The following is a 24,193-nucleotide window of genomic DNA, read 5'->3' on the forward strand; positions in this document are numbered from 1 at the left end:
CTGGTGTTGTCTTTAGGGTTTTCTATATAGAGGATCATGTCATCTGCAAACTGAGAGTTTTAATTCTTCTTTCCAACTTGGATTTCTTTTATTTCTTTATTTTCTCTGATTGCTGTGGCTAAAGCTTCCAAAACTATGTGAATAGTAGTAGTGAGAGTAGGCATCCTTGTCTTGTTCCTGACTTTAGGGGAAATGCTTTCAATTTTTTGCCATTGAGAATAATGCTTGCTGTGGGTTTATCATATATGGCTTTTAATATGTTAAAGTATGTTCCTTCTATGCCCGATTTATGGAGAGTTTTTATCATAATTTTGTCAAAGGCTTTCTCTGCATCTATTGAGATAATCATATGGCTTTTATTTTTTAATTTGTTAATGTGGTGTATCACATTGATTAATTTGCAAATATTGAAGAATCTTTGCATCCCTGGGATAAAGCCCACTTGATTGTGATGTATGTTCTTTTTAATATGTTGTTGGATTCTGTTTGCTAGAATTTTGTTGAGGATTTTTGCATCTATGTTCATTAGTGATATTGGCCTACAGTTTCCTTTTTTTGTGGCATCTTTGTCAGGTTTTAGCATTAGGGTGATGGTGGCCTCATAGAATGAGTTTGGGAGTTTACCTTCCTCTACAATTTTCTGGAAGAGTTTGAGTAGGATAGGTGTTAGCTCTTCTCTAAATTTTTGGTAGAATTCACCAGTGAAGCCATCTGGTCCTGGGCTTTGTTTTTTGGAAGATTTTTGATTACAGTTTTGATATCCATGCTTGTGATGGGTCTGTTAAAATTTTAAATTCTTCCTGGTTCCATTTTGGAAGACTGTACTTTTCTAAGAATTTGTCCATTTCTTCCAAGTTGTCCATTTTATTGGCATATAGTTGCTGATAGTAGTCTCTTATTTTCCTTTGTATTTCTGTGTTGTCTTTTGTGATTTCTCCATTTTCATTTGTAATTTTGTTGATTTGATTCTTCTCCCTTTATTTTGTGATGAGTCTGGCTAATGGTTTGTCTGTTTTATTTATCTTCTCAAAGAACCAGCTTTTAGTTTTGTTGATTCTTGCTATAGTCTCCTTTGTTTCCTTTTCATTTATTTCTGCTCTAATTTTCATTATTTCTTTCCTTGTACTAACCCTGAGTTTCTTTATTTTTTCTTTTTCTAGTTGTTTTAGGTGTAAAGTTAGGTAATTTATTTTCCCCTTGTTTCTTGAGGTAAGCTTGTATTGCTATGAACCTTCCTCTTAGCACTGCTTTTACTGAATCCCATAGTTTTGGGGTTGTTATGTTTTCATTTTAATTTATTTGTATGCGTATTTTTATTTACTTTTTTATTTCCTCCATGATTTGTTGGATATTCAGAAGCATGTTGCTTAGCCTCCATCTGTTTGTATTTTAATAGTTTTTATTTTCCTGTAGTTGACATCTAATCTTACTGCATTGTGATCAAAAAAATACTTGAAATGATTTCAACCTTTTTGAATTTACCAAGGCTAGATTTATGGTGCAGGATGTGATCTATCCTGGAGAATGTTCCGTGTGCACTTGAGGAAAAGGTAACATTTGTTGTTCTGGGATGAAATGTCCTATAGCTATCAATTAGGTCTAACTGGTCCATTGTATCATTTAAAGCTTGTGTACCCTTGCTGATTTTCTGTTTCATTGATCTATTCATAGGTATGAGTGGGCTACTAAAGTCTCCCACTATTATTGTGTTACTGTTAATTTCCCCTTTCATACTTTTTATCATTTGCCTTACATATTGAGATGCTCCTATGTTGGGTGCATATATATTTATCATTGTTATATCTTCTTCTTGGATTGATCCTTTGAGCATTATGTAATGTCCTTCTTTGTCTCTTTTCATGGTCTTTATTTCAAAGTCTATTTTATCTGATACAAGTATTGCTACTCCTGCTTTCTTTTGGTCTCCATGTGCATGAAACATCTTTTTCCAGCCCTTCACTTTCAGTCTGTATGTGTTCCTTGTTTTGAGGTGGGTCTCCTGTAGACGGCATATATAGGGGTCTTGTTTTTGTATCCATTCAGCCAGTCTTTGTCTTTTGGTTGGGGCATTCAACCCATTTACATTTAAGGTAATTATTGATAAGTATGATCACATTGCCATATGCTTTGTTGTTTTAGTTTCGAGTTTATAAACCTTTTCTGTGTTTCCTGTCTAGAGAAGATCTGTGTTGAAGAGCTGGTTTGGTGGTGCTGAATTCTCTCAACTTTTGCTTGTCTATAAAGCTTTTGATTTCTCCTTCATGTCTGAATGAGATCCTTACTAAGTACAGTAATCTGGGTTGTAGGTTTTTCTCTTTTATCACTTTAAGTATGTCCTGCCATTCCCTTCTGGCCTGAAGAGTTTCTATTGAAAGATCACTGTCATCCTTATGGGGATCCCCTTGTGTATAATTCGTTGCTTTTCCCTTGGTGCTTTTCATATTTGCTCTTTGTGTTTGATCTTTGTTAGTTTGATTAATATGTGTCTTGAGGTGTTTTGACTTGGGTTTACCCTGTTTGGGCCTCTCTGGGTTTCTTGGACTTGGGTGGCTATTTCCTTCCTCATTTTAGGGAAGTACTCAATTATTATCTCCTCAAGTATTTTCTCATGCCCTTTCTTTTTGTTTTCTTCTTCTGGGACTCTTATTATTTGAATGTTGGGGTGTTTAACATTGTCTCAGAGGTCTCTGAGGTTGTTTTCATTTCTTTTAATTATTTTTTTCTTTTTTCCCCTCTGCTTCATTTGTTTCTAACATTCTATCTTCCACGTCACTTATCCTCTCTTCTGCCTCAGTTATTCTACTGTTTATTCCCTCCAGGGTGCTTTTGATCTCGGTTATTACATTATTCATTATTGATCGACTCTTCTTTATTTCTTCTAGGTCCTTGTTAAACATTTCTTGTGTCTTCTCAATCCCTGTCTCTAGTCTATTTATCTGTAACTCCATTTTGTTTTCAAGATTTTAGATCATCTGTACTATCATTATTTTGAATTCTTTTTCAGGAAGACTCCTGTCTCCTCTTTTGTTTGGTTTACTGGGCATTTATCATGTTCCTTCACCTGCAGAATATGTCTCTGCCTTTTCCTTTTGTTTAGATTGCTGTGTTTGGGGTACCCTCTCTGTAGGCTGAAAGTTCTTGTTTCCTCTTTATTGTGGAGCTTGCTCCCTGTGGTTGGAGTTGGACTAGTGGTTGTCAAGGTTTCTTGGTTAGGGGAGCTTGTGTTTGTGTTCTGGTGGGTGGAGCTGGATCTCTTCTTTCAGGAGTGCAATGAAGTGTCCAGTAGTGAGTTTTGGAGTGTCTATGGGTTTGGCATGGCTTTAGAAAGCCTGTCTTTTAATGCTCAGGGTCGTGTTCCTGCTTTGCTGGAAAATTAGCATGGTGATCTTGCTCTGGATTTTGTTGATTCTTGGGTGGAGCTTGGTTTCAGTGTAGGTATGGAGGCCTTTGGTTGAGCTCTTGTCTATTCATGTTACCTGGAATCAGGAGTTCTCTGATGTTCTCAAGTTCTGGAGTTGAGCCTCCTGCCTTTGGCTTTCAGTCTTATTCTTACAGTAGCCTCAAGACTTCTCCATCCAAATAGCACAGATCACAAAACATCTAGGTTAATGGTGAAACAATTCTCCACAGCGAGGGACACACAGAGATGTTGACAGAATTACATGGAGAAGATAAGAGGGAAGAGGGAGACAGAGGTGACCAGGAGAAGAGGGGGAATCAAAAGGGGAGAGAGTGATCTAGCCAGTAATAGATTTCCTAAGGGCTTTCAACAGTCTGGAACACCCAGAGAGATTCACAGAGTTACATAGTAAAGAGAAGAGGGAGGAGGGAGACAGAGGTGACCAGGAGGAACAGAAAGGGAGTCAAAACTGGAGAGACTAATCTAGCCAGTAATCAGTTTCCTAAGTGTTCCCCACAGCCCAGAACACCCAGAGACATTCACAGAGTTAAGTAGAGAGGAGAAGGGGGAGGAAGGATATAGAGGTGACCTGGGAGAGAAACGGGAGGGTCAAAAGGGGAGAGAGCAATCAAGCCAGTAATCACACCCCTAAGTGAAAATGGATACTGAAGATTAGATTCTTAAAGGTACAAAATTGATAACAAATATCAAAAAAAAAGATTAAAAATCTAGAGTAGAGGTTAGACTCTCAAAAAATATATATATTAAAAATACAAAACAAAATCACAAAAATTATGAAATATATATATGAAATTTGCTTTAAAATAGGGTCTTTTGTGCAAGGTAATAGGTTATAAAAATAAAAATTAAAGGAGTGATAAAGAACTTAAATTATAAGAAAAATTTTAAAGTGATAATAGTAAAAATATATCTGGGAATTTCTCTGGAGCTTTTGTGGGCAGTGTGGGATCAGTTCAGTTTCAGATAGTTCCTTGTTCCAGCTTGTACGTACGTGTTCTCAAGGTCTGTAGGCCCCCTCCAATGCTTAGTCAGTGTTAACTACAGGGTGTTAATCTGTTGCACCTGTCACTTCCAGAGCGGTTCCCTCTTTGTTTATTTTGGCTTCCTCTGTTTCAGGTCTCTTCAGTGTCTAATTTCCACCCTGACACAAGGGGGCAAATGTGGTCACTTATTTAGGCTCACTTGTTCAGTTGTGTTGTGGCGAGCAAGGGACCCTGCAAATAAATATTGCTGGTATGTGTGGGGAGTGCTCGCATTATATAGACTACACTGGGTTAGCCCCCGCTCAGGGTGGTGTGTTCTTCCTGGGACTACACTGCTCAGGCTCCAGGATGCTCTGCAAGGAGCACTGTCCAAAGAGAACCCTGCATTTCCTACATTACCCAGGTCTCCTGGTCACCTGAGCTGCGTGGACCTGGGAAGGGCACAAAACACAGGCCCAGCTGAGTCTGTGCCCTTGCGGAGTACCTGAGAACCTGAGCGGCTTGAAAGTGAAAATGAAGTCGCTCAGTCATGCCAAAGAGTCGGACACGACTAAGCGACTTCACTTTCACTTTCACGTTCACTTTTCAAGCCGCTCAGGTTCTCAGGTACTCCGAAAGGGCACAGACTCAGCCAGGCCTGTATTTTGTGCCCTTCCCAGGTCCGAGCAGCTCAGGTGACCAGGTGCTTGGCGAGTGCACTGTCCCAGGTGGGCTGTGCATCTTAATCCCTGGTCCCAGCTGCTCGGTTTCCTAGGTGTGCCGTGTGTCTCCTCTGGGGAGTTGATCTCAGGCTGTGACCTTCCTGGGAAATGGCAACTGTCCAGGGTCCCAGGAAGACATGGTTAGCAACTGGGAGCCTGCTCACAGTTTGGTGGAGGAGGCGGGTCTCTGGCACCAAGATTGCCCCTGCCCCTTGCCTTCTGGCTCTGGCTGTCGCACACCTACCTCTCTGCCTCTGGGAGAGGCCTGTACACCGTTGGCTAGCTCTCCTTTGGTATTCACGCACTCCTTTGTTCTGTGAGCAGACCAGGCTGTACCTTAGAGCCTTTTGTGGGAAAGATCTCTTTTTTTTTTTCCTCTCTGGTGATCTCACAGTTTGGGTTGCTGTCTCACATTAGCTCCCTCAGATTGTCCTCAGGTCACTGAGACCCAGTCCTTACCCTAAGCATCGATTACACAGCCCACCCCTCCTTATCCAGCCCCCACTTGATGGTGGCAGATACGAGTGTCTGAGCTACTTTGCCGGCAGTTGTGGTTAGGAGCATGTTCTGTTTTGTTTTGTTTTGTTTTTTCTCTTGGTTATGTTGCCCTCTGAGACTCCGAAAACCGCCATCAGACCCTCCTGTGAGAGGGTTTCCTACTGTTTGGAAACTTCTCTTCCTTCATGACTCCCTCCCCAGCACGGGTCTCAGTCTGTAGCTCTTTTGTCTCTCTTTTTGTCTTTATATTTTGTCCTACATCTTTTCAAAGAGAATGGGCTTCCTTTCTGGGTGCTTGGTGTCCTCCGCCAGCATTCAGGAGTTGTTTGGTGGAAGTTGCTCAGCATTCAAATGATCATTTGATGAATTTGTGGGGGAGAAAGTGGTCTCCCTGTCCTATTCCTTCACCATCTTTGGACAGGAGAGCATGGTTTCCTTTCAATCATCATAGTCCCACATGGGTGGGAAACCTAGGGGTTTTTTCAGTTAAGAATTACTTTCTCTGTAGATGATAAGGCAATTAAATAATGCCAATTTTAAAAGAAGACATGCATTCTAGAGGTTTGTCAAAATCCAGTCCTCCTTTATGTCTGAAAACAATAGTAAATCGCAGAGTGAGGAGTTAAAAAAATGTTTCTTTCCATTTTAACATGTGCCTCTTCTCTTCAATGCAGTCATATTCTTGCCAAGAATATCCCCCTTGGCGTACTCCCCCTTGGCATGCTCTCCCTTGGTGTGCTCCCCCTTGGTGTGCTCCCACAGGCTGCACTCTGAAAGATGAGTCTCCTCTCAGAGATTGCAGACTGAGGATGGCTTGTTCTTCTGCTTGTAGCAGCCACCTTAATGTGACATCTTTAATTTGAGTAAGATTTGTATATTCAGGATGTATTGGACCAGATTTTTCCCCACTTACCTCAATAGATTCATGTAAAATGCTTCACTGAATTGAAAAAAATAATATTAATTTTTGTTGGGGTGTAGTTGATTTACACTGTTGTGTTAGTTTTGGTTGTACAGCAAAGTGAATCAGTTATGCATATTAATATATCCACTCTGTTTTTTAAGATTTCTTTCCCATGTAGGCCCTTACAGAGTACTGAATAGAATTCCCTGTGCTCTACAGTAGGTTCTTATTCCCAGGTGGCTCTAGTGCCACATGCAAGAGATATGGGTTCTATCCCTGATTCAGGAAGATCCTCTGGAGAAGAGCATGGCAATCCATTCCAGTAGTCTTGCCTGGAAAATTCCATGGACAGAGGAGTCTGGCAGGCTATAGTTCATGGGCCCACAAAGAGTCGGACACAGCTAAGTACACATAGATCCATGCTGTAGAATTTATATACAGTAGTATGTATATGTGACCCTAATCTTCCAATTTATCCCCCCCTTACACCCTGGTAACCAGCACTTTATTTTCTACATCTGTGACTATACATCTGTGGGGTTTTTTTGTAATGATAAAACTACTTGGTTCTAATAGCTTGCTACTATCAACAAATAAGAATTATTAAATCTTTAAAAATAACCCAATCAAAAAATGGGCAGGTCTAAATAGACATTTCTCTGAAGAAGACATACAGGTGACCAGTAGGCACCTGAAAAGATGTTCATTGCTAATTATTAGAGGAATGAAAAGCAAAACCACAGTGAGTTATTGCTTCACACTGGTCAGAATGACTATCATCAAAAAGTCTACAAATAATAAATGCTGGAGAAGGTTTAGAGAAAAGGGGGAATCTTCTTACACTGCTGGTGGGAATCTAAATTGGTACATCCACTACAGAAAATAGTATGGAGGTTCCTTTAAAAACTGAAAATAGAGCTGCTGTATGATCCAGCAATTCTACTCTTGGACATATATCCAGAAAAAAAACCAAAAACTCTTAATTTGAAAAGATACATGTACCCCAGTGTTATAGCAGCACTATGTGAAATAGCCAAGACATAGAAACGACCCAAGTGCACATCAGCAGACAATTGGTTTAAGAAGATGTGGGGGCTTCCCAGGTGGCTCAGTGGTAAAGAATCCGCCTGCCAGTGCAGGAGACGTGGGTTCAATCTCTGGGTTGGAAAGATCCCCTGGAGTAGGAAACAGCAACCCTTTCCAGTATTCTTGCCTGGAAAATTCCATAAACAGTGAAGCCTGACAGATTGCAGTCCTTAGGGTTGCAAAGAGTCAAACACAACTGAGCATGCATACTCACACACATGGTGCATGTGTGTGTGAATATGTATATATATATATATATATTTATATTTATATTTCTCAGCTACAAAAAGAATGAAATATTGCCATTTTCAGCACCATAGATAGACCTAGAGACTATCATACTAAATGAAGTAAATCAGACAGAGAAAGACAAGTATTATATCACTTACATGTGGAATCCAAAAAAATACTACAAGTGAATGTATATATAGAATAAAAACAGATGTAAAAAACAAATTTATAGTTACCAAAAGGGAAAGTGAGTAGATAAATTAAAGTGAGGGATAAGTTAGTAATATGGGATTAACAGACACAAACTACTATACATAAAATAGATAGGCAACAAGGACTTACTGTGTAACACAGGAAACTCTTCAATATCTTCTTATAATCTATAATAGAGAATAATCTGAAAGATATATACATATAACTGAGTCATTTTGCTGTATACCCAAAATTAAAACAATATTTTAAATCAAGTATAGTTCAATTAAAAATTAATTAATTAATTAATTAAATCTTTACAGGACTACCATGAGTTAAGCCACAGGGATAATATTTAAAAATAGTACCCGTGATCTGATCTGCACAAAAGTTAAAAAAGTATTTCAAAGTCATGAAACTGTCAAGAGTAAAGTGAATTCAAAACTTGCAGTTAAATTTGTTGTTCTTTCTTTAATTCATTTAACCATCAAGCAAGATTCCACTGAATTGTCCTGTCGTATATAATAGAAAATAAATCTACTTAGGGAAAGCATGATGGGAGAAAGATTAATTGGGGGCATATCCTTTTAAAATCATTAAGTAGCAGAACTCACAGAATTCAAAACACTTGATGGCTCTTCAGAGAGCCATTGTGTCACTCTTGAGATAAGGGTCTATGCGTGAAAGGTGTCTCTCACAAGACAAAGAAGTATGGCCAGAGTTGAGCATGTTGGTGAAGGCTAAAGCTAGCACATAATCACTCTGCTGATTCCTGACTTGGTATTCAACTCTGTTATTTCAGACCCCAGATAGAAATACATGCAGAGAGGCAAACTTTGGAACATAGCAGAAATATGAAATGGCAACATGGTTTTTGTTTGTTTGAATTTGTTAGAAATTTAGGCAGAATATGCTTGATCTTATCTGAAAGCTTTTCCAAGAGTTCCATCTGTGTAAACAGCTGACCCATGAGTACACATGGGCAGTGGCCTGAACACACACACACGCACGCACCCAGCCACCCATGACAGCAGTACTGGGCAGAGGAACCACCACCACTGCTTCCATGACCACATTCTGAGTTTTCCAAAATCTATAACAGATTCCTTTGGGTTGCTTCAAATTCGTCAGGATTTGGGTGGAGAGAAAACATGTAAGACTATGTTTTGCCAGGCCTGAGGAATCCCTCAAGAGCAGCTGTAGGATCCCATTTGTTCCTGATGTTTGGGGATGCAGAACAGTCAAATATTAATTACTAACATGTTTCAGGGACACTTTTCCACTGGACTGTATTCACATCTGCAGAAATAGGTATATCATTTCATCCTTGACTTCCCAGACCCTAATCTCCATCTGTGAGATGAGAATGACTACGCTGTACCCTTTTGTCACAGCGATATTGAAAGAAGAGAAATGAAAATATTCTACTAATGACTTTATGTATGTTTCTTCCTTTTCCTTGTTGTTCTCCAATGACATCAACATAGCTTTAGCCCAACATGCCATTTGGACCAAAGTCTTGGCTTGATCTGTGATGAATGCCCTGTTGGGTACTCAGGACAACGCTGTGAGAGGTAAGCACGTACTCAACTGTCTTTCACTGTGATTTCCACCTTGGGAGTTATAAAACCACAGGCATCATAATCTTTTGCACTGCCCCAGAAAAGCCACCACACTTGGTGAGTTGAAATAAAGTTTCTTACCACACTTGTCAAACAAATGCATTATATTCTTATAGTTTATTTATTCTCTAGAAATTGCTCCATAAATCTCCATTCACTCAGAGAATGTTTGATTAATGTTTTAATCTTAAAGGTTAAGCATTAACCTGCAATCTTTCTAGAAAGTATTGCTCAAGTGGAAAGTCATGCACTTTAAGATTTATCTTGCTGTCTACGTTGGCAACATTTATTTTTCATAATTAGCTTTTTGTCCTTAAAATGTAGTTTAAGTGTGTAGTTCATAGTTCAGCAAGTGGTCCATAATTCACCTTAAATATATTTGAAAATTGAAACCAAATGTAATATATTATCATGATTTATATGACCCATCTAATTGTTTCTAAGTCAATATTTTAATTCCTGTTAATTTTACTAGGTTGTTTTGCATTAGATCCAGGATATTATTTTATGTAACTTGAATGATTATTTTTTCTCCTAAAATCTTTCCAAGGAAAAGGTTCTTCCGTATTTCAGGTTCACTGAAAATGGAACAAAGTTCTCCCATGATATTGTTGACCAGCACAACTTTCTGGTTGTAGCATTGAAAACAGTCCCTTTTGCTGCCATTACTAGAGATTAGGCAAGGGTGGAAGTAGAGGGAGGGGTAGAGGAAATGACCTGCTTTCACCCAGCATCACCAAGGTAAACACCACAGAAGGCTGTTTCTGCCTATCCTTTCCTGTCCTCTTGGCAGCCATCAGGTCTGTTTCAACCAGATTGCATAAAGTTAATGAAGCAAGGGCCAATCACCCAGAGAGAATTCAGCCAGCAGCTAGCAGTCTGTGGACAAAGTGCCAATGGCTCTGAGCAGCAACAAGTACTGTTTGTGAGTATGGCAGCGTTTGTAAATTCGTAATGGAGGAACAGAGCTGAAATAAAGAGGATTCAGTTTTAATCGAGAAACTGGAAGTCTTTGATTGTGCTTATTTTTTTTTTAAAGGGGAGCACATGCGTATTACTTACTGTAACAGCAGAGCACACCATTGCCTGGACAGATTTACATCAAATGCCTAACCCCTCTGGCTCACTACAGGCAACCTTTTTTGTTTTTTGTTTTTTGTTGTTTTTTTTTTTAGCAACTGGAAAATGACAGCTGTGCTGTCACACAAGGCCATTTAACCCACTAATCTAGGTGAGCTTAGTCTCTGATGTATTTGTACTGCTCTGCTCCATAATATGTGTTTTCTACATGTTAGTGGTTTCTGAGCCACCTACAATTTAAACTCCTACATGTTATTTAATAAATATTTGTTTATCAGCTATTATGTGCTGAGCACAGGGCTAAACATAGGCTATAAGAAGATGTATCCTACCATCCTTGCCCTCAAGCAGCTCACATTTTTAATGTGAGTAAGAATAGTTGAATGTATTCTGGAGAACATTCTAGTCTGAATAATAAAATTCACCTAGGAAAGAGATGCTTGAAAGAAAGGATGATTTCCTTTCTAAAGTCTATTACTTTGATTCAAAAGAAGATAGAAACATGCATAGACAGCTTATCATATGGCATATCTTGCCTTTAACTCAAGTTTTTCAAATATAGTCTTAAACTATTATTATATGAAATATGTGAAATTTTTCTAGCCAAAATTTGGATTAAGGCTTTCCAGGAATGTTTAGTCTATCGTTCCTCTGTATGAGCCAAAAAGTATATTTGTGTGCATTGCATGCTCAGTCGTGTCCGACTCTTTCTGACCCATGGACTGTAGCCCACCAAGCTCCTCTGTCCATGGGATTTTTCTGGCAAGAATACTAGAGTGGGTTGCCAATTCCTACTCCAGGGGATCTTCCTGACCCAGAGGACTTAAAGATCAAACCTGTGTCTCCTGCTTCTCCTGTAGTGACAGGTGGATTCTTTAGCTCTGAGCCACCTGGAGGATCCAAAATATTAGAAACATTTTGGCAGATGTGCCAGCTGAAGTAGATGTGAGAGAGAATAAGGGTCAGGGAAGGAAAGAGATGTGGGTTGCACTGAAAATTTTGTAATCAAAACTATTCTGGGAGTGATTAGAGTAATCAGTTATGCACATCATTTACACGAAATCAGCGTTGAAAAACTGAAGCTGTGTTTCACAAGCTTCTTGTTCTTGGAATAGAGTTCTATGATCATGGAAGTCTGGGAAGCATCTATTAGCTTGTCAAAAGTTCTGACCAGTCCTGGAGTGAAAAACATCTCTTCAGTTTGTTTAACTCAGCATTTTCTAATCTTAGGTGACCATAAATCCCCTAGTTTTATTATATAGCTAGAATGCATCTCAGACTATAGCTCAGATAGATGGGAATTATAACTTTATATTTTTATCTCAGTTTAAGTTCTACTTTGAGATCAAATTCTTTATTAGTAAGAGCTGTGAGAGCTTGGACATATAATCTTAGTCAAGTATCCTTTAAACTTAAACCCAATGTTATGTGTCACTTATCTTCAAATGTTAAAAATTTGTTTTAACGTTTTTCTTCTCTTCTCTCCTACTTTCCACCTCTAGCTTTGGTTAGAACCAAAGTCTAACAAGCTTACTTAGTACCAAGAGGCTTGAATGCTTGAGTGTGTGTGTGTGTGTGTGTGTGTGTGTGTGTGTGTGTGTGTGTGTGTGTGTGTGAGCGAGAGAGAGAGACTGCATTTGGGGCAACGGACATATATTGGGGTCAATCTGTCCTGAGTAATTCATCTAAGCACATCTCTGCTGACCTCCTTCTGTTTACTGCCCACCTGACTGCCTCTCCCCCCAAGTCCAGTAACTCTCTCCACTACTTTCCTATCACCTGTGGGAGCACAGGACGCACACTACTGTGTACTTTCTACACTGGGACCCACCAACATTCCTGCTCTCATCATTTCTCCTCCATTCACCTTTCTAATCCATCCCTTTCCTGTTTGGGCCTACATTGCAGAAAAGAGTTGCCACATTCCTAGAAATGGTGACTTTAAAAGCCAAAGTCCAAAAGATTCCAATATTTCTGCTTTCCTTCCCGTCATATCCCTTTACTCAGTCATGCAGCCCAGGTGGCCTTGCTGCTTGAATTGAGGGAATGGAGAAAAATCGTGACCCAGAGGATGGCGAGACAAAATATGACAAAATGTGAACTGATAGTCTGTCGCATGTAAGACGCTGGTTACAGTTTTCAGAAACTTCTGCTTGGGGCCAGAGTACTCATACTTTGAGATATTACTGCCTTCCTCCACCTAGGCAATGTTTTAAACAAAAGTAAAAGAAGAGAACCAGGGGTGAAGGAACTGGGTATTCATCATGGCACTTTGCTGAGATTCTAGGCTTTTATTGTCTGGACAAGAGGAGGAAATACAGAAAATCAAGGAGACAGTGTTTTGACGGTCAAAAAAGGATGACTGTCAGAGCATCAAGAGGAATTAAAAAGAACATGGAGGGAAAAAAAAGTGAGCTAAATGCTGATGACACTGGCTCTACTTTTTAGTTTCTGTTGAAACATTTCTGTAAATCTCGTAAGAATACTATTCTATGTGTAAAAATGCACACACACACACACGCATGTAATAAAATCTGAATGCTCACTTTCAGTGAAGTGGCATATGAAATGATGTATCACGTATGTTCAGTAAGTCTCCTTACATGTCCTACAACAAAAAGACAGATGTTTCTTCAGTGATTCTGTTTAATTGTAGTTATTTTCTTGTGGATTGAGTTGGTTTTTAAAATTATTGGGAGAATTTCAGACTGATTAATTGGTGTCTGTTTAAAAAAATTTCCAGACCTTGTTATATAATGCCATCTCTCCTGCGGGCAGCAGGTCAAAAAAGTGAGCTGAAAATAATGGGGTTTTGTAGTCTGTGATAATGATCATTGTGTATTGCTATTCTAGTGGAGCAAAGTCACTCTCTTAATGGTAAACAAAATGAGATGTGAATATATGTGAATGTGATCATGAGCTCTGAATATCAAGTAAGGCAAGAATTGGGTTAAAATTTAAAAGGATTTTCTTGTTATCTTTACTGAATACCACTCCTTAAGGGATTGGAGGGGGGGTGGATTTTATGCACTGAAATATTAGTTCAATTTTACAATAAAGAATTAATAAGCAATTGTATTTGGAGGTGGCAGTATTCTTCCAAGCAATATTTATATCATGACTTTCACAATTCATAAAATATTTTGTTGAAACTAGTAATCTTATTAAAATGTATGATTAATGTTTAATTCTGCAAGCTTATGTCACCTGTAAATTTTCTAGAAAACTTTGGCTAATCAATGTATCTTACTTACAAAATTAATAACTTTCTCCCACAATCATATTATTAAAGTATCTTATATGATGTGCTAGATTTAAACCATTTCTGTTTCTATAGTAGAGAGGATTTTTCTCTACACAGTGACTTTTATATCTGTAAGTAAGTGAGCATAAACACAGTGTATTATTGAAATATATTCTCCCACGTTGTTTTTATTCCCCTTCAGTTTTGACCCTTGCTGTAAAGGACTTTCTGTTTTGCTAAGATGGCACAGATAACAGAGCTAGCTTGACCATAAAAGTTCAGAGGCACTGTTTCATGTCTCCTTTGGCAAGTAAAGCTTAATATGCAACATGAGTAAATGTAACTGAAAGAGAAGACAGAGTAGATTACAAATAAGTGCTTCCCATAAAGGTGTATCTGTGCATTTGTAACATTAAGTAACATTTTAAAACAGAACACATGGTTAAAGGGAAATCTGATACAAAATTTAAAACAATCTCTCCCTTGCCTCCTAAATAAATGAATTTTTATTTTTCCAATAAATATGTAAAGTAGTATTTAGTCCTTAAAAAAAAAAAGAACTAGAGTTTGCTAATGAGAGATGTGGGGACAATTAAGCCTCACGTTATGGCATTTTACCGTAATATGCAGCATGCCTGCTTCTCCTTGGTAAAGACTCTTCAATGGAAATCTGTTTCTATACGGATATGCAAATATATAAAAGCCTATGCAGAGATACGGCCCCCACACAAATAATGAGACTCTTTCGATTTTCTATTTAATACATTCTGAATTCTTACTACTGTACTTCCTTGTGAGCCTGTTTCCTCATAACAAACTCTTGCTGCAACAACAACAACAAAAAATGTGAACCTTACATATTTGTACAGAAAACAACCAATTGGAGTAGATACATACGATGTGTTGTACTACAAAGGCTTTCCAACGTGGACCTGGATCCCTCCGGAGTGCCAGCAGCAGATTTCTTATTATGCTTTGGTCTCATCTTCACTGCCAGTGACAAGGTGTTTTTTTTTTCCCCCCTCTGGCTGAAATCTAATTACTAGTGAAGCTGGCAGGATTTCATCTTGTAGCTACACTGCAGTAACAGAGAAAACATTCTTTTAATCACCTTGCATTTGAGAAAAGGAGCACTTAAAGGGAAAACATATCCTGGGAAAGAAATAGAATAAAATAAATACATAAACATTGCCCCCAGTGGGTTTCATGGGTTCCTCCCAAATACTCACTGATGAAATTTTTCACCTTAGGTGTGCGGAAGGCTATTTTGGACAACCTGCTGTACCTGGAGGATCGTGTCAGCCATGCCAATGCAATGACAACCTTGACTTCTCCATTCCTGGCAGCTGTGACAGCTTGTCTGGCTCCTGTCTGATATGTAAGCCAGGTACAACAGGCCGGTACTGTGAGCTCTGTGCTGATGGATATTTTGGAGACGCAGTTGATGCAAAGAACTGTCAGCGTAAGTCGTGAACTATTGATGCCCCTGACAGAATTGATGCATTGCTCCTCAAAGTAGCTGATGAGTTCTTGAGTGGGGATTGGCGAGTAGGAAATTACCTGTAATACATGTAAGATAGATACCCAGCCTATACACAGAATCTGAATATTCTAATACATTTCCTTTGTACCAATAGATTAAATCCTCTCAAAATTGCTGTGTTGTTCAAGTATCATTGTTTTTCAAATGACACACATATTTTTGTTTACACATGGATAAAGACTTAAGTAATTTTTTGTCTATGACAGGAAAGAAGAATTTGAAAATTAGGCCCTGTTTATCCTTATTGTTTATCTCAATTCTAATCATTTTCTTGAAATACATTGATCTGCCCATATTATTTCATTAGTATCTGTCAGTAGGTTTTAATCTGTTATGCTTTCATATGTAAACTTTACATTCTTGTGTTTCACAATAGGTGAAATATACTGCCAGTATTCTTACACACTAGCATTTGTAACTGTTGAGTGATTAACCATCAGCTGAAGACTACTCATAGAATGCCATTTCCATATTTTACTTCCACAAAATCAGCTATTGTAGGACTTTATTCATATTAGTACATTCTTACCCTTGTCTTGAATTTCTCAACTATTTTTTTTGGTATTGCATAAAATTTTAGTGGTAACATGCTAGAGAGATCTCATTGTGGAGAGTCAAATGGACGGAGCATCCTTGTTAGATAAACTTAGAGCTGGACACTGCCATAATCAACTTCACCTACTGTGATAATCCTCAGGAAGAGCAGGTTATGATACCAGCTTAACAATTCACTTCTGCTGACTTCATTATATAGGAAGGGATTCTTCTAGCCATTGAGTTGGGTCCCAGGACCTGAAGCTTTACAGAAGCCACTGGTAATATTGTGCCTGTTACATCTCTGCTATAAATACCAATGACCGGCTAGGGTCCCCCACTTCAAGAAGAAATGGGTCTTTCTCCTCACAGGTTTGGAAGATGAGGGCCAACGTTTTGTCATTTAAACACGACGGTTTGTTGAATCAAACACAAACCACTCTCTGGAATAATAAACAGCTATTAATATCACCTGTAAATTGTCAAGTTTTTTTCAGCAAAATTTCCAACAGGCTCAGAAGCACCTTTAAACACTGGGTTTATGGCATCTGTGTAAAATCATAAGGTGCTCAAGAAACTCTCCAGTTCAAGCATATCATCTAGGATCTATATTTTCTACCAGTGTGACTCTGGGCAAGACATTTGAGCTCACTGAGATTCAGTTTCCTCATTTACATAAAGCATTCTAGTTTTCTATGGGAATTAAAGGATCTAACACATGAAACTGTCTAGTGAGCTGCCTGGGGTATTCTCACCTGTTGGCTCCTTTGTAGAGATGCTGACAGTAGTTGTGACTATTTATGGCTCTCCAATTCTAGAGCTGTGTTATTCACTGAATGACCTCATTTTATATCTTCCAATAACCCCTTCTATAAAGCTGAAGAGACAGTTCCACTCTTTATTGTGGTGAATTCAGAATCTGCAGCATGAAGTTTTAAGAACACAGAGAAGAACATAGTATAAAATCATTTTTGAATCATCACCAATTTTTTTATTACTTGCTGTGAAGTATAGATATGATTATGTTTTTACTGCTCCTTAGCATATGGCACCCCACTCCAGTACTCTTGCCTGGAAAATCCCACGGACAGAGGAGCCTGGTAGGCTTCAGTCCATGGGGTTGTGAAGAGTCAGACACGACTGAGCGACTTCACATTTACTTTTCATTTTCATGCATTGGAGAAGGAAATGGCAACCCACTCAAGTATTCTTGCCTGGAGAATCCCAGGGATGGCGGAGCCTGGTGGACTGCCGTCTGTGGGGTCACACAGAGTCGGACACGACTGAAGTGACTTAGCAGAAGCAGCAGCAGCAGCAGCATATAAAAATATCAGCAACTTATTTATTATCTATTTCATGACTTTTCATAAAAATAATAGTTCCTCTATGCATAATTAGTAAACCTTACAAAAAGAAAATTCATAATAAACTATTATTTTAGTTGCCTCTGGATCTGTTCATAAAAAGTATACCTCTACAAATTTGCCCTTTAAATTTACATATATTGTTTGTGTCATACATTTTATTTAAAAATTACACTAAAATTCTCCATTGCCTTATTTTTTAAATTATTTTAATTGGAGGATAATTACTTTACAGTATTGGGGTGGTTTTTGCCACTCATCAGCATGAATTGGCCATAGGCATACTGTCCCCCTATTCTGAGCCCCCCCTCCCCACCCTATCCCTCTAGGTTGTCCCAGAACACCGGCTTTATTGCTTTATTTTTTAAATGACTTTATAGTAAATTTAATCATTAAGTGTTCTCCACTCTAATAAAAAAGTGACTTTTAAATTATAAGGTATTTTATTTTTAAAATTGATATGTGTGTACATATATATGTATATATGAAACATGTAAAAAAATTAGAAGTATATATAATAATTCTCAGGATTACCCTGGTAGCTCAGACAGTAAAGAGTCTGCCTGCAATGCAGGAGACCTGAGTTTGATCCCTGGGTTGGGAAGATCCCCTGGAGGAGGGCATGGCAACCCACTCCAGTATTCTTGCCTGGAGAATCGCCATGGACAGAGGAGCCTGGGGGGCTAGTCCATGGAGTCGCAGAGTTGGACACAACTGAGCAACTTCATCTTTCTTTCTTTCTATAATAATTGTAGTATTCAAATGAAATGGATATTTAAAGAAAGTATATCCTTCAGGCTCTTCTTACATGCCAGCTATACACCATGCTGTACTTAGTTACCCAGTCATGTCCAGTTCTTTAGGACCCCATGGACTGTAGCCCAACTGGCTCCTCTGCCCATGGGGTTTCTCCAGGCAAGAATACTGGAATGGGTTGCCATGCCCTCCCCCAGAGGATCTTCCAAGCCCAGGGATTGAACCAAGCTCTCCTGCATTTCAGGCCAATTCTGTACCATCTGAACCACCAGGAAAGCCCACAGACTATCTTTAGGCTACTACCTGAGGAAGATAACTGGCTGGGGACAGTTTTTTAATGACCACCCAACTAAATCAGGTTAGCAGACACTGAAGGCCAAGCTACTGGAAGAATAATCAAGCAATTTTTAAGAAAGCAATAAACTAAGTAGCACTGTAGTCAGAGGAATAGAAAAATAGCATAGGCTGATGGAGTAGCTATTTATAATGTATTTATAAGTTATACTGAAATTGAAGTATTCAGAGAGAAGAAATATTGTACGAAATTTACCAAAACTGTCTATGAATAATCTATATGTCTGTGTCATCTCCCACTCACATTTTTATTCTGGTATCAGTGCAATTATATGTACTGTTAAAAATACACTTGCAGAGTACAGAGTGAACCATTAATTGCCATTCTATTTGTGAAAAAGCCTCTTAATTTTTAGACTGATTTATTATATGTTCCAGAATAACATCAGACAACTTCATAACAGAAAATGATAAAAGATTACTGAAATAAAATACATTTATATTGTTGGAGTTAGTATATAAGTTATAAAACAAATGTGATTTTAAAAAATTATAATGCTATACTGCTAATACTTTTGAAAAAATTTTGTCTTATATACATTTTATTCAATATGTTTTTGTACATTTAAGGTGTACAACCTTTTTGATAAATTTATATATTGTAATGTAGTTGCCATTATAGCAATATTTACCCTGTTACATAATTATAGTAGAATATTTTTTCTATGTTCATTATAGCTGTGCATTAGATCACTATATCTTATTTACTACTTGTTGCAAGTTTGTACCCTTAACATCAATTTTACCCCTCCACCCCTCCCCATCCAATGGTAACCATCATTTCACGCTGTTTTTTTATGAGTTTGACTTATTTAGATTCCACATATAAGTGATATCATGTAATATTTATCTTTCTCTTTCTGATTTATCTCACTTAGACTAATTTGCTGAATGCTTTGTCATTCAGTCACATCTGACTCTTGTGACTCTTTGAACTATAGCCTGCCAGTCTCCTCTGTCCATGAGATTTTTTCTAGGCTAGACTACTAAAGTGGATTGCTGTTTCCTTCTCCAGGGGATCTTCCCGACTCAGGGACTGTACCTATGTCTCCTGTCTCTCCTTAATTGGCTGGTGCATTCTTTACCACTGAGCCACCTGGGAATCCCTCTATTGCCAGGAGCCAGCATGGGAGATCCCACCCATGACAAGGTCATGCGAAGGAGACCTGACAAGCAAGGCTTCAGGACTCGAGGGACTCCCTGGGCTGATCCCACCCATGACAAGGTCATGTGGAAGAGACCTGATGAGCAGGGTGAATCAGGACTCAAGGGACCCCTGGACCTGCTTGAGCATCTACCCCCAAACCAGAATCTGTCTGTCTTACTATTTTATGCCTTTCACCAACTCTTCTGACATTAACAGGGGGCTATCCCTGACCACCTTTCTCTGGAAAAAGTCAACTTAGGGCTCTAGCTAATAAGTCTCCTGGGCGTGGTAGGAGTGTTTCAATTCAAACCCCTCTGATGGCTTTCTAGTTTGCCTGACAGGTTTATCCAGACTCTTACAGCTACGCATGTGATTGTTCACAGCCTCCCAACCGTGAGAGGCATGGGAAGCCTAAAGCATTCTAAAAATATAGGGCCTTTAGAGGAATGAAAAATTATTAGAATAGTACTGGTAAAGGGCTTCATTATTGGGCCAATGCTTGCTGCCAAGTTCCCATATCCCTTATCCCTTGTGCACCTAGGAGTGCATTAGTTAACATAGTTGAAATGTAAGAAAAACAAGTAGTATCCTTGGAATTAACCACATCAGACCTTTGAGCTAGTAAGTTCTTTCTTTGTTGTAACCCACTGCACCTTTGCTCCATAAGAATGTAACTCTGTTTAGTACTTTCTGAGGGTGACGCAGATTAGAAATATAAAGAAAAAACCACTTCAAGGGAAAACACATTTTTTGGTTGATCAACATTTATCAAGAAAAGAGCCATAAAATGTTAACAGGCCTCCTGGCCCGAAAATAATGTACATAACATGAGACTCTTGTTTATGAAAAGGCATACAGAAAAAAATCCTGGTTTTGATAAGGGCAAAACTGCTGGAGTGTTTGGGTGGATTCTGCATGACCTTGCATCTTTCATTTTCCTCTATGTACAAGTCAGAGTATAAAAGCTCCTTTTGAAAATAAAGTTGCGGGCCTCACTCACCAAAGCTTGGTCACTCGGTGTCATTCTTTCTTTCCTTTCGCCAACGCCGTCCATCCTGAGGGTATCCCTGGACACTGCTGAGGCTGGCCCCAGGCACTCCACTGTGTATACACCACATCTTTTTATCCACTTATTTATTGATGAGCATTTAGGTTGTTTCCATACCTTGGCTATTGTGAATAATGTTGCAATAAGCATGAAACAGCATGTGTCTGTTCAAAATACTGTTTACATTTCCTTTATGTATATATCCTGAAATGAGATCACTGGAATGTGTACAGTAGTTCTATTTTTTAATTTTTTGAGAAACATCTGTATTGTTTTCCGTAGTGGTTGGACCCATTTACATTCCCACCAGTGGTGTATAAGGGCTCCCTTTTTCACCACATTCTCACCAACACTTACTGTCTCTTGCCTTCTTGATGGCAGCCATTTAAACAGATGTAAGGTAGCTCATTGTGGTTTTGATGTACAATTTCCTAATGATTAGTGATGTTGAGCATCTTTTCATGTCCTGTTTGTCACTTTGATGTCCTCTTTGGAAACATGTCTACTTACTTCTTCTGCCTTATATACTTTTGTAATCTTAAATATTTTTCAGATTTATATACTTATTTTATATTTCATCTAAAGCTCATTTTTTTTTGAAATTAACACAAAAACTGGCATATAGTAAATAATCATTTGGAAATAATAATGTTGCTTCATTAATGGTAGCATTAATATTATTCCATAGGTGCTATTAATTTTGATAATTTCTCAAAAGTATTTCAGCTCTAGAGTCAGTATTACTTATATGGAGATTATAGTATTTTCTGCATTACCCCAGTGCATCTATGAACAGGCAAAACAGCTGGAGGAGTGATGGAAAGAACATTTTACCTGAAATCTGCTAAATCACCTACTAATCATGTGGCCTTGTCTGACTTTGAATTTCAGTGTCTTCATTCTTATAACTGGAGTAATAATGGTGACAATAATATTTTTATAACATATGGCGTGCCAGGAATTGTGCTGTTGCTTTACGTAATTCATCTCTACAGCTTACAGAGTTGCTGTAAAGATCAGATGATATAATGCCTAACAGAACACTTAGCAATCAGAAAGCATTCTATTCGAAAACTTTGTGACCAGTGTTCCATTGTTTAATAAACCTCTGAAGACTATTAGAATACATTTCCCAACCACAGATCTCTCCTCTCTTTGCAGCTTGTCACTGTAATGCCAACGGCTCCTTCTCTGAGGTTTGCCATCCTCAGACAGGACAGTGTGAATGCAAACCTAACGTGCAGGGGCGTCGGTGTGACGAATGTAAGGTAAGAAGTCGGAGCTGACCAGTGAATTACCTCTTCCTTCAAACTTTTCATTGGCTTTCAGAAATGACCTATACCTGAGTATATTAAAAGACAAGTTTCAAGAATATCTCATTGTACATGTAAAATTACTGTGATCATTGAAATTAAAAAGAAAACAGAACATTTGCCATACACTAGCACTTGACCCTCAACCTATTGACACATTTCCTTGGTAGTGAATTTATGCAGTATTTAATTTAGATGTTTCTGAAGCCACATACCAATTTAATCCCTGTCTTTGGTGAGTCACATACTCTTTCCTTTGCCTTTATGTTTTTGGCAGGAGAAAAAAATGTCATACCCTTTGCTTATCAAGCACTGTGTTCTAGTTCCATCATTTAAAGTTCCAGCGAGCATTCTGCTCAACAAAAGTTTTCAGTATAGAAGCAAATCAAAGGATTTTTTTAGATACAATTTTGCTAAAATGAAACAAAAATCAAAATACGTTGCTCTCTTTTCCTGGATACATTACCTTGCCTTCAGTATGCCGAGCACTTTGAGATTCCTCCATGAGAGTACATGGATTTGCACTATTTCTTTCATATAAATAGGTAATTTATCATGATAAACACTGTTAAGCAGAACCAAGCACTTCTCAGATGCTAAATTGGCCATTCTGTAGGAGGTTTAAAAATATTATTTGTTTCTATCTCTTGAATAACATGTGTGCTCTCTTTTTGTTTTTATTTTTCCATTTGCTTTTAAAGCCCACTATGTGGTGGGACCCAAAGAAGCGATTCTGTGTGTCTTGTGGATGCAGTCCCATGGGCTCTGTGACACCGTGGTGTGATATTACAGGAAGATGTGTCTGTAAATCAGGCTTCGTAGGGAAACGATGCAGCCTCAGCAGGCAGGTGCACCGACAGGAGGAACAGCCACAGAGAGCGCAGTGGGTGCTGGGGTCTCCCCAGAGGTGGGGTGCCAGCAGCTCCAGCGGATGCCCTCGGGGAGCCTATCGGCCTGCGGCTCCGGTAATTTGAGCGGTGCTGCATGGCTTTTGCCTCAGCATGCTGTGTTCCGTGTGCTGCTGCTGACCTGTCCTGGTGCCATTTTACTAAATAATGGTTGCTAAGTGTGTGAATTGCAAATGCAAAAACTTGGCAATTCCTGATTGAAGTCTTAGCTTTAAAAAATAGCTACTGATACGTTTTTTTAAAGCTCGTTCAAGTTCATAGGTTCATGAAAGTTTCAAGTGATCATTGATATGCAGAAAACACAGAAAAATTTATCTGTAGCAAACTAACATCTTAAAAGGGGAAGGAACCCCAGGCATCATTTTAGAGCAAATGAAGGGAACAAATGAATGAATGAAGGGAAATCTGACAAAGAAAGTGACTTGCCTAAGAAAATCCAGCCCACTGATCTGACCTTTGACTAACCTTCCATCATAATTAGTGACTGTTACATTACCACATTATAATTTTGTCCATGTATACAACAAATACAAGGCACACATTTTCACACCCTGGCAATCTACAACATGCCCAAAAGAAAGTAGCATGCCTTCTGCTATAAACATCTGATCCTCCTTCTCACGGGGCAAGACAAAACAAATGGTGGAAGGAAGGAATTTGGGGAGGGAGAGAGAGAAAGAGAGGACCAGGGAGAGAGGAATAGGACCAAGGCCAAGATGCTGAGTACCAGGAGATGGGACTTGTCAGTGGGGAATCAGAGCTTAGAACTAAGGGTAGGGAATAGAAGAAGATGAAGAAGGAGTAGGAAAAGAAGAGGTAAAAGGAGGAAGGGGGATGGGAAAGGGAGGAAGATGAGGGAGGAAGGCAGAAGAACAAATTTATAGTTTTATTTCTTGCCTCTTTATTGACATTTGAAAAGAACTAGTTTTGATATCAGACTGCCTGAGGTCGAATCCCAGCTGCAACACTTCTGGTCCACCGTAGAACTGTTTCTTAGATCTTTTTGTAATTCAGCTTCTTCATCCATAGTAGGACCTACATCATAGAGTTTGTGTGTTGGCTCAGATCCTCCAAGGAGCAAATGCCAAGAGATTCACTGGAGGAGACTCCAGTGAAGGGGGATGGGGATGGAGCATCATGTGCAGGGAGACTTCTGCTGAAATGTTAGGTCTGTCCCTGTGGGAGGAGAGAGGGAAAAAAAATATGGATAGAAAAGACTCACTGAGTGCATTCTGCCCAAATCTCAAGTTCTTGGCCAGGCCAG

At 38.8% G+C, this 24,193-nt stretch overlaps 1 protein-coding gene across 3 annotated transcripts in view; it reads left to right on the forward strand.

Moving 5' to 3' along the window:
- Positions 1-24,193, forward strand: part of LAMA2 (laminin subunit alpha 2) — a 684,287-nt gene that overhangs the window by 413,627 nt on the left and 246,467 nt on the right. For 2 of the 3 annotated variants that reach the window (XM_060419599.1, XM_060419600.1), the window contains exons 18-20: positions 9,504-9,590; positions 15,213-15,424; positions 21,870-21,976. In XM_060419599.1, the coding sequence (XP_060275582.1) occupies positions 9,504-9,590; positions 15,213-15,424; positions 21,870-21,976 (406 nt within the window). Of the gene's footprint in view, positions 1-9,503; positions 9,591-15,212; positions 15,425-21,869; positions 21,977-22,722; positions 22,987-24,193 lie in introns of all 3 variants that reach the window. The other variant, XM_060419598.1, reaches the window with a different exon arrangement.

Source organism: Ovis aries, chromosome 8, assembly GCF_016772045.2.
Source record: "Ovis aries strain OAR_USU_Benz2616 breed Rambouillet chromosome 8, ARS-UI_Ramb_v3.0, whole genome shotgun sequence".
Taxonomy (NCBI): Eukaryota; Metazoa; Chordata; class Mammalia; order Artiodactyla; family Bovidae; genus Ovis; species Ovis aries.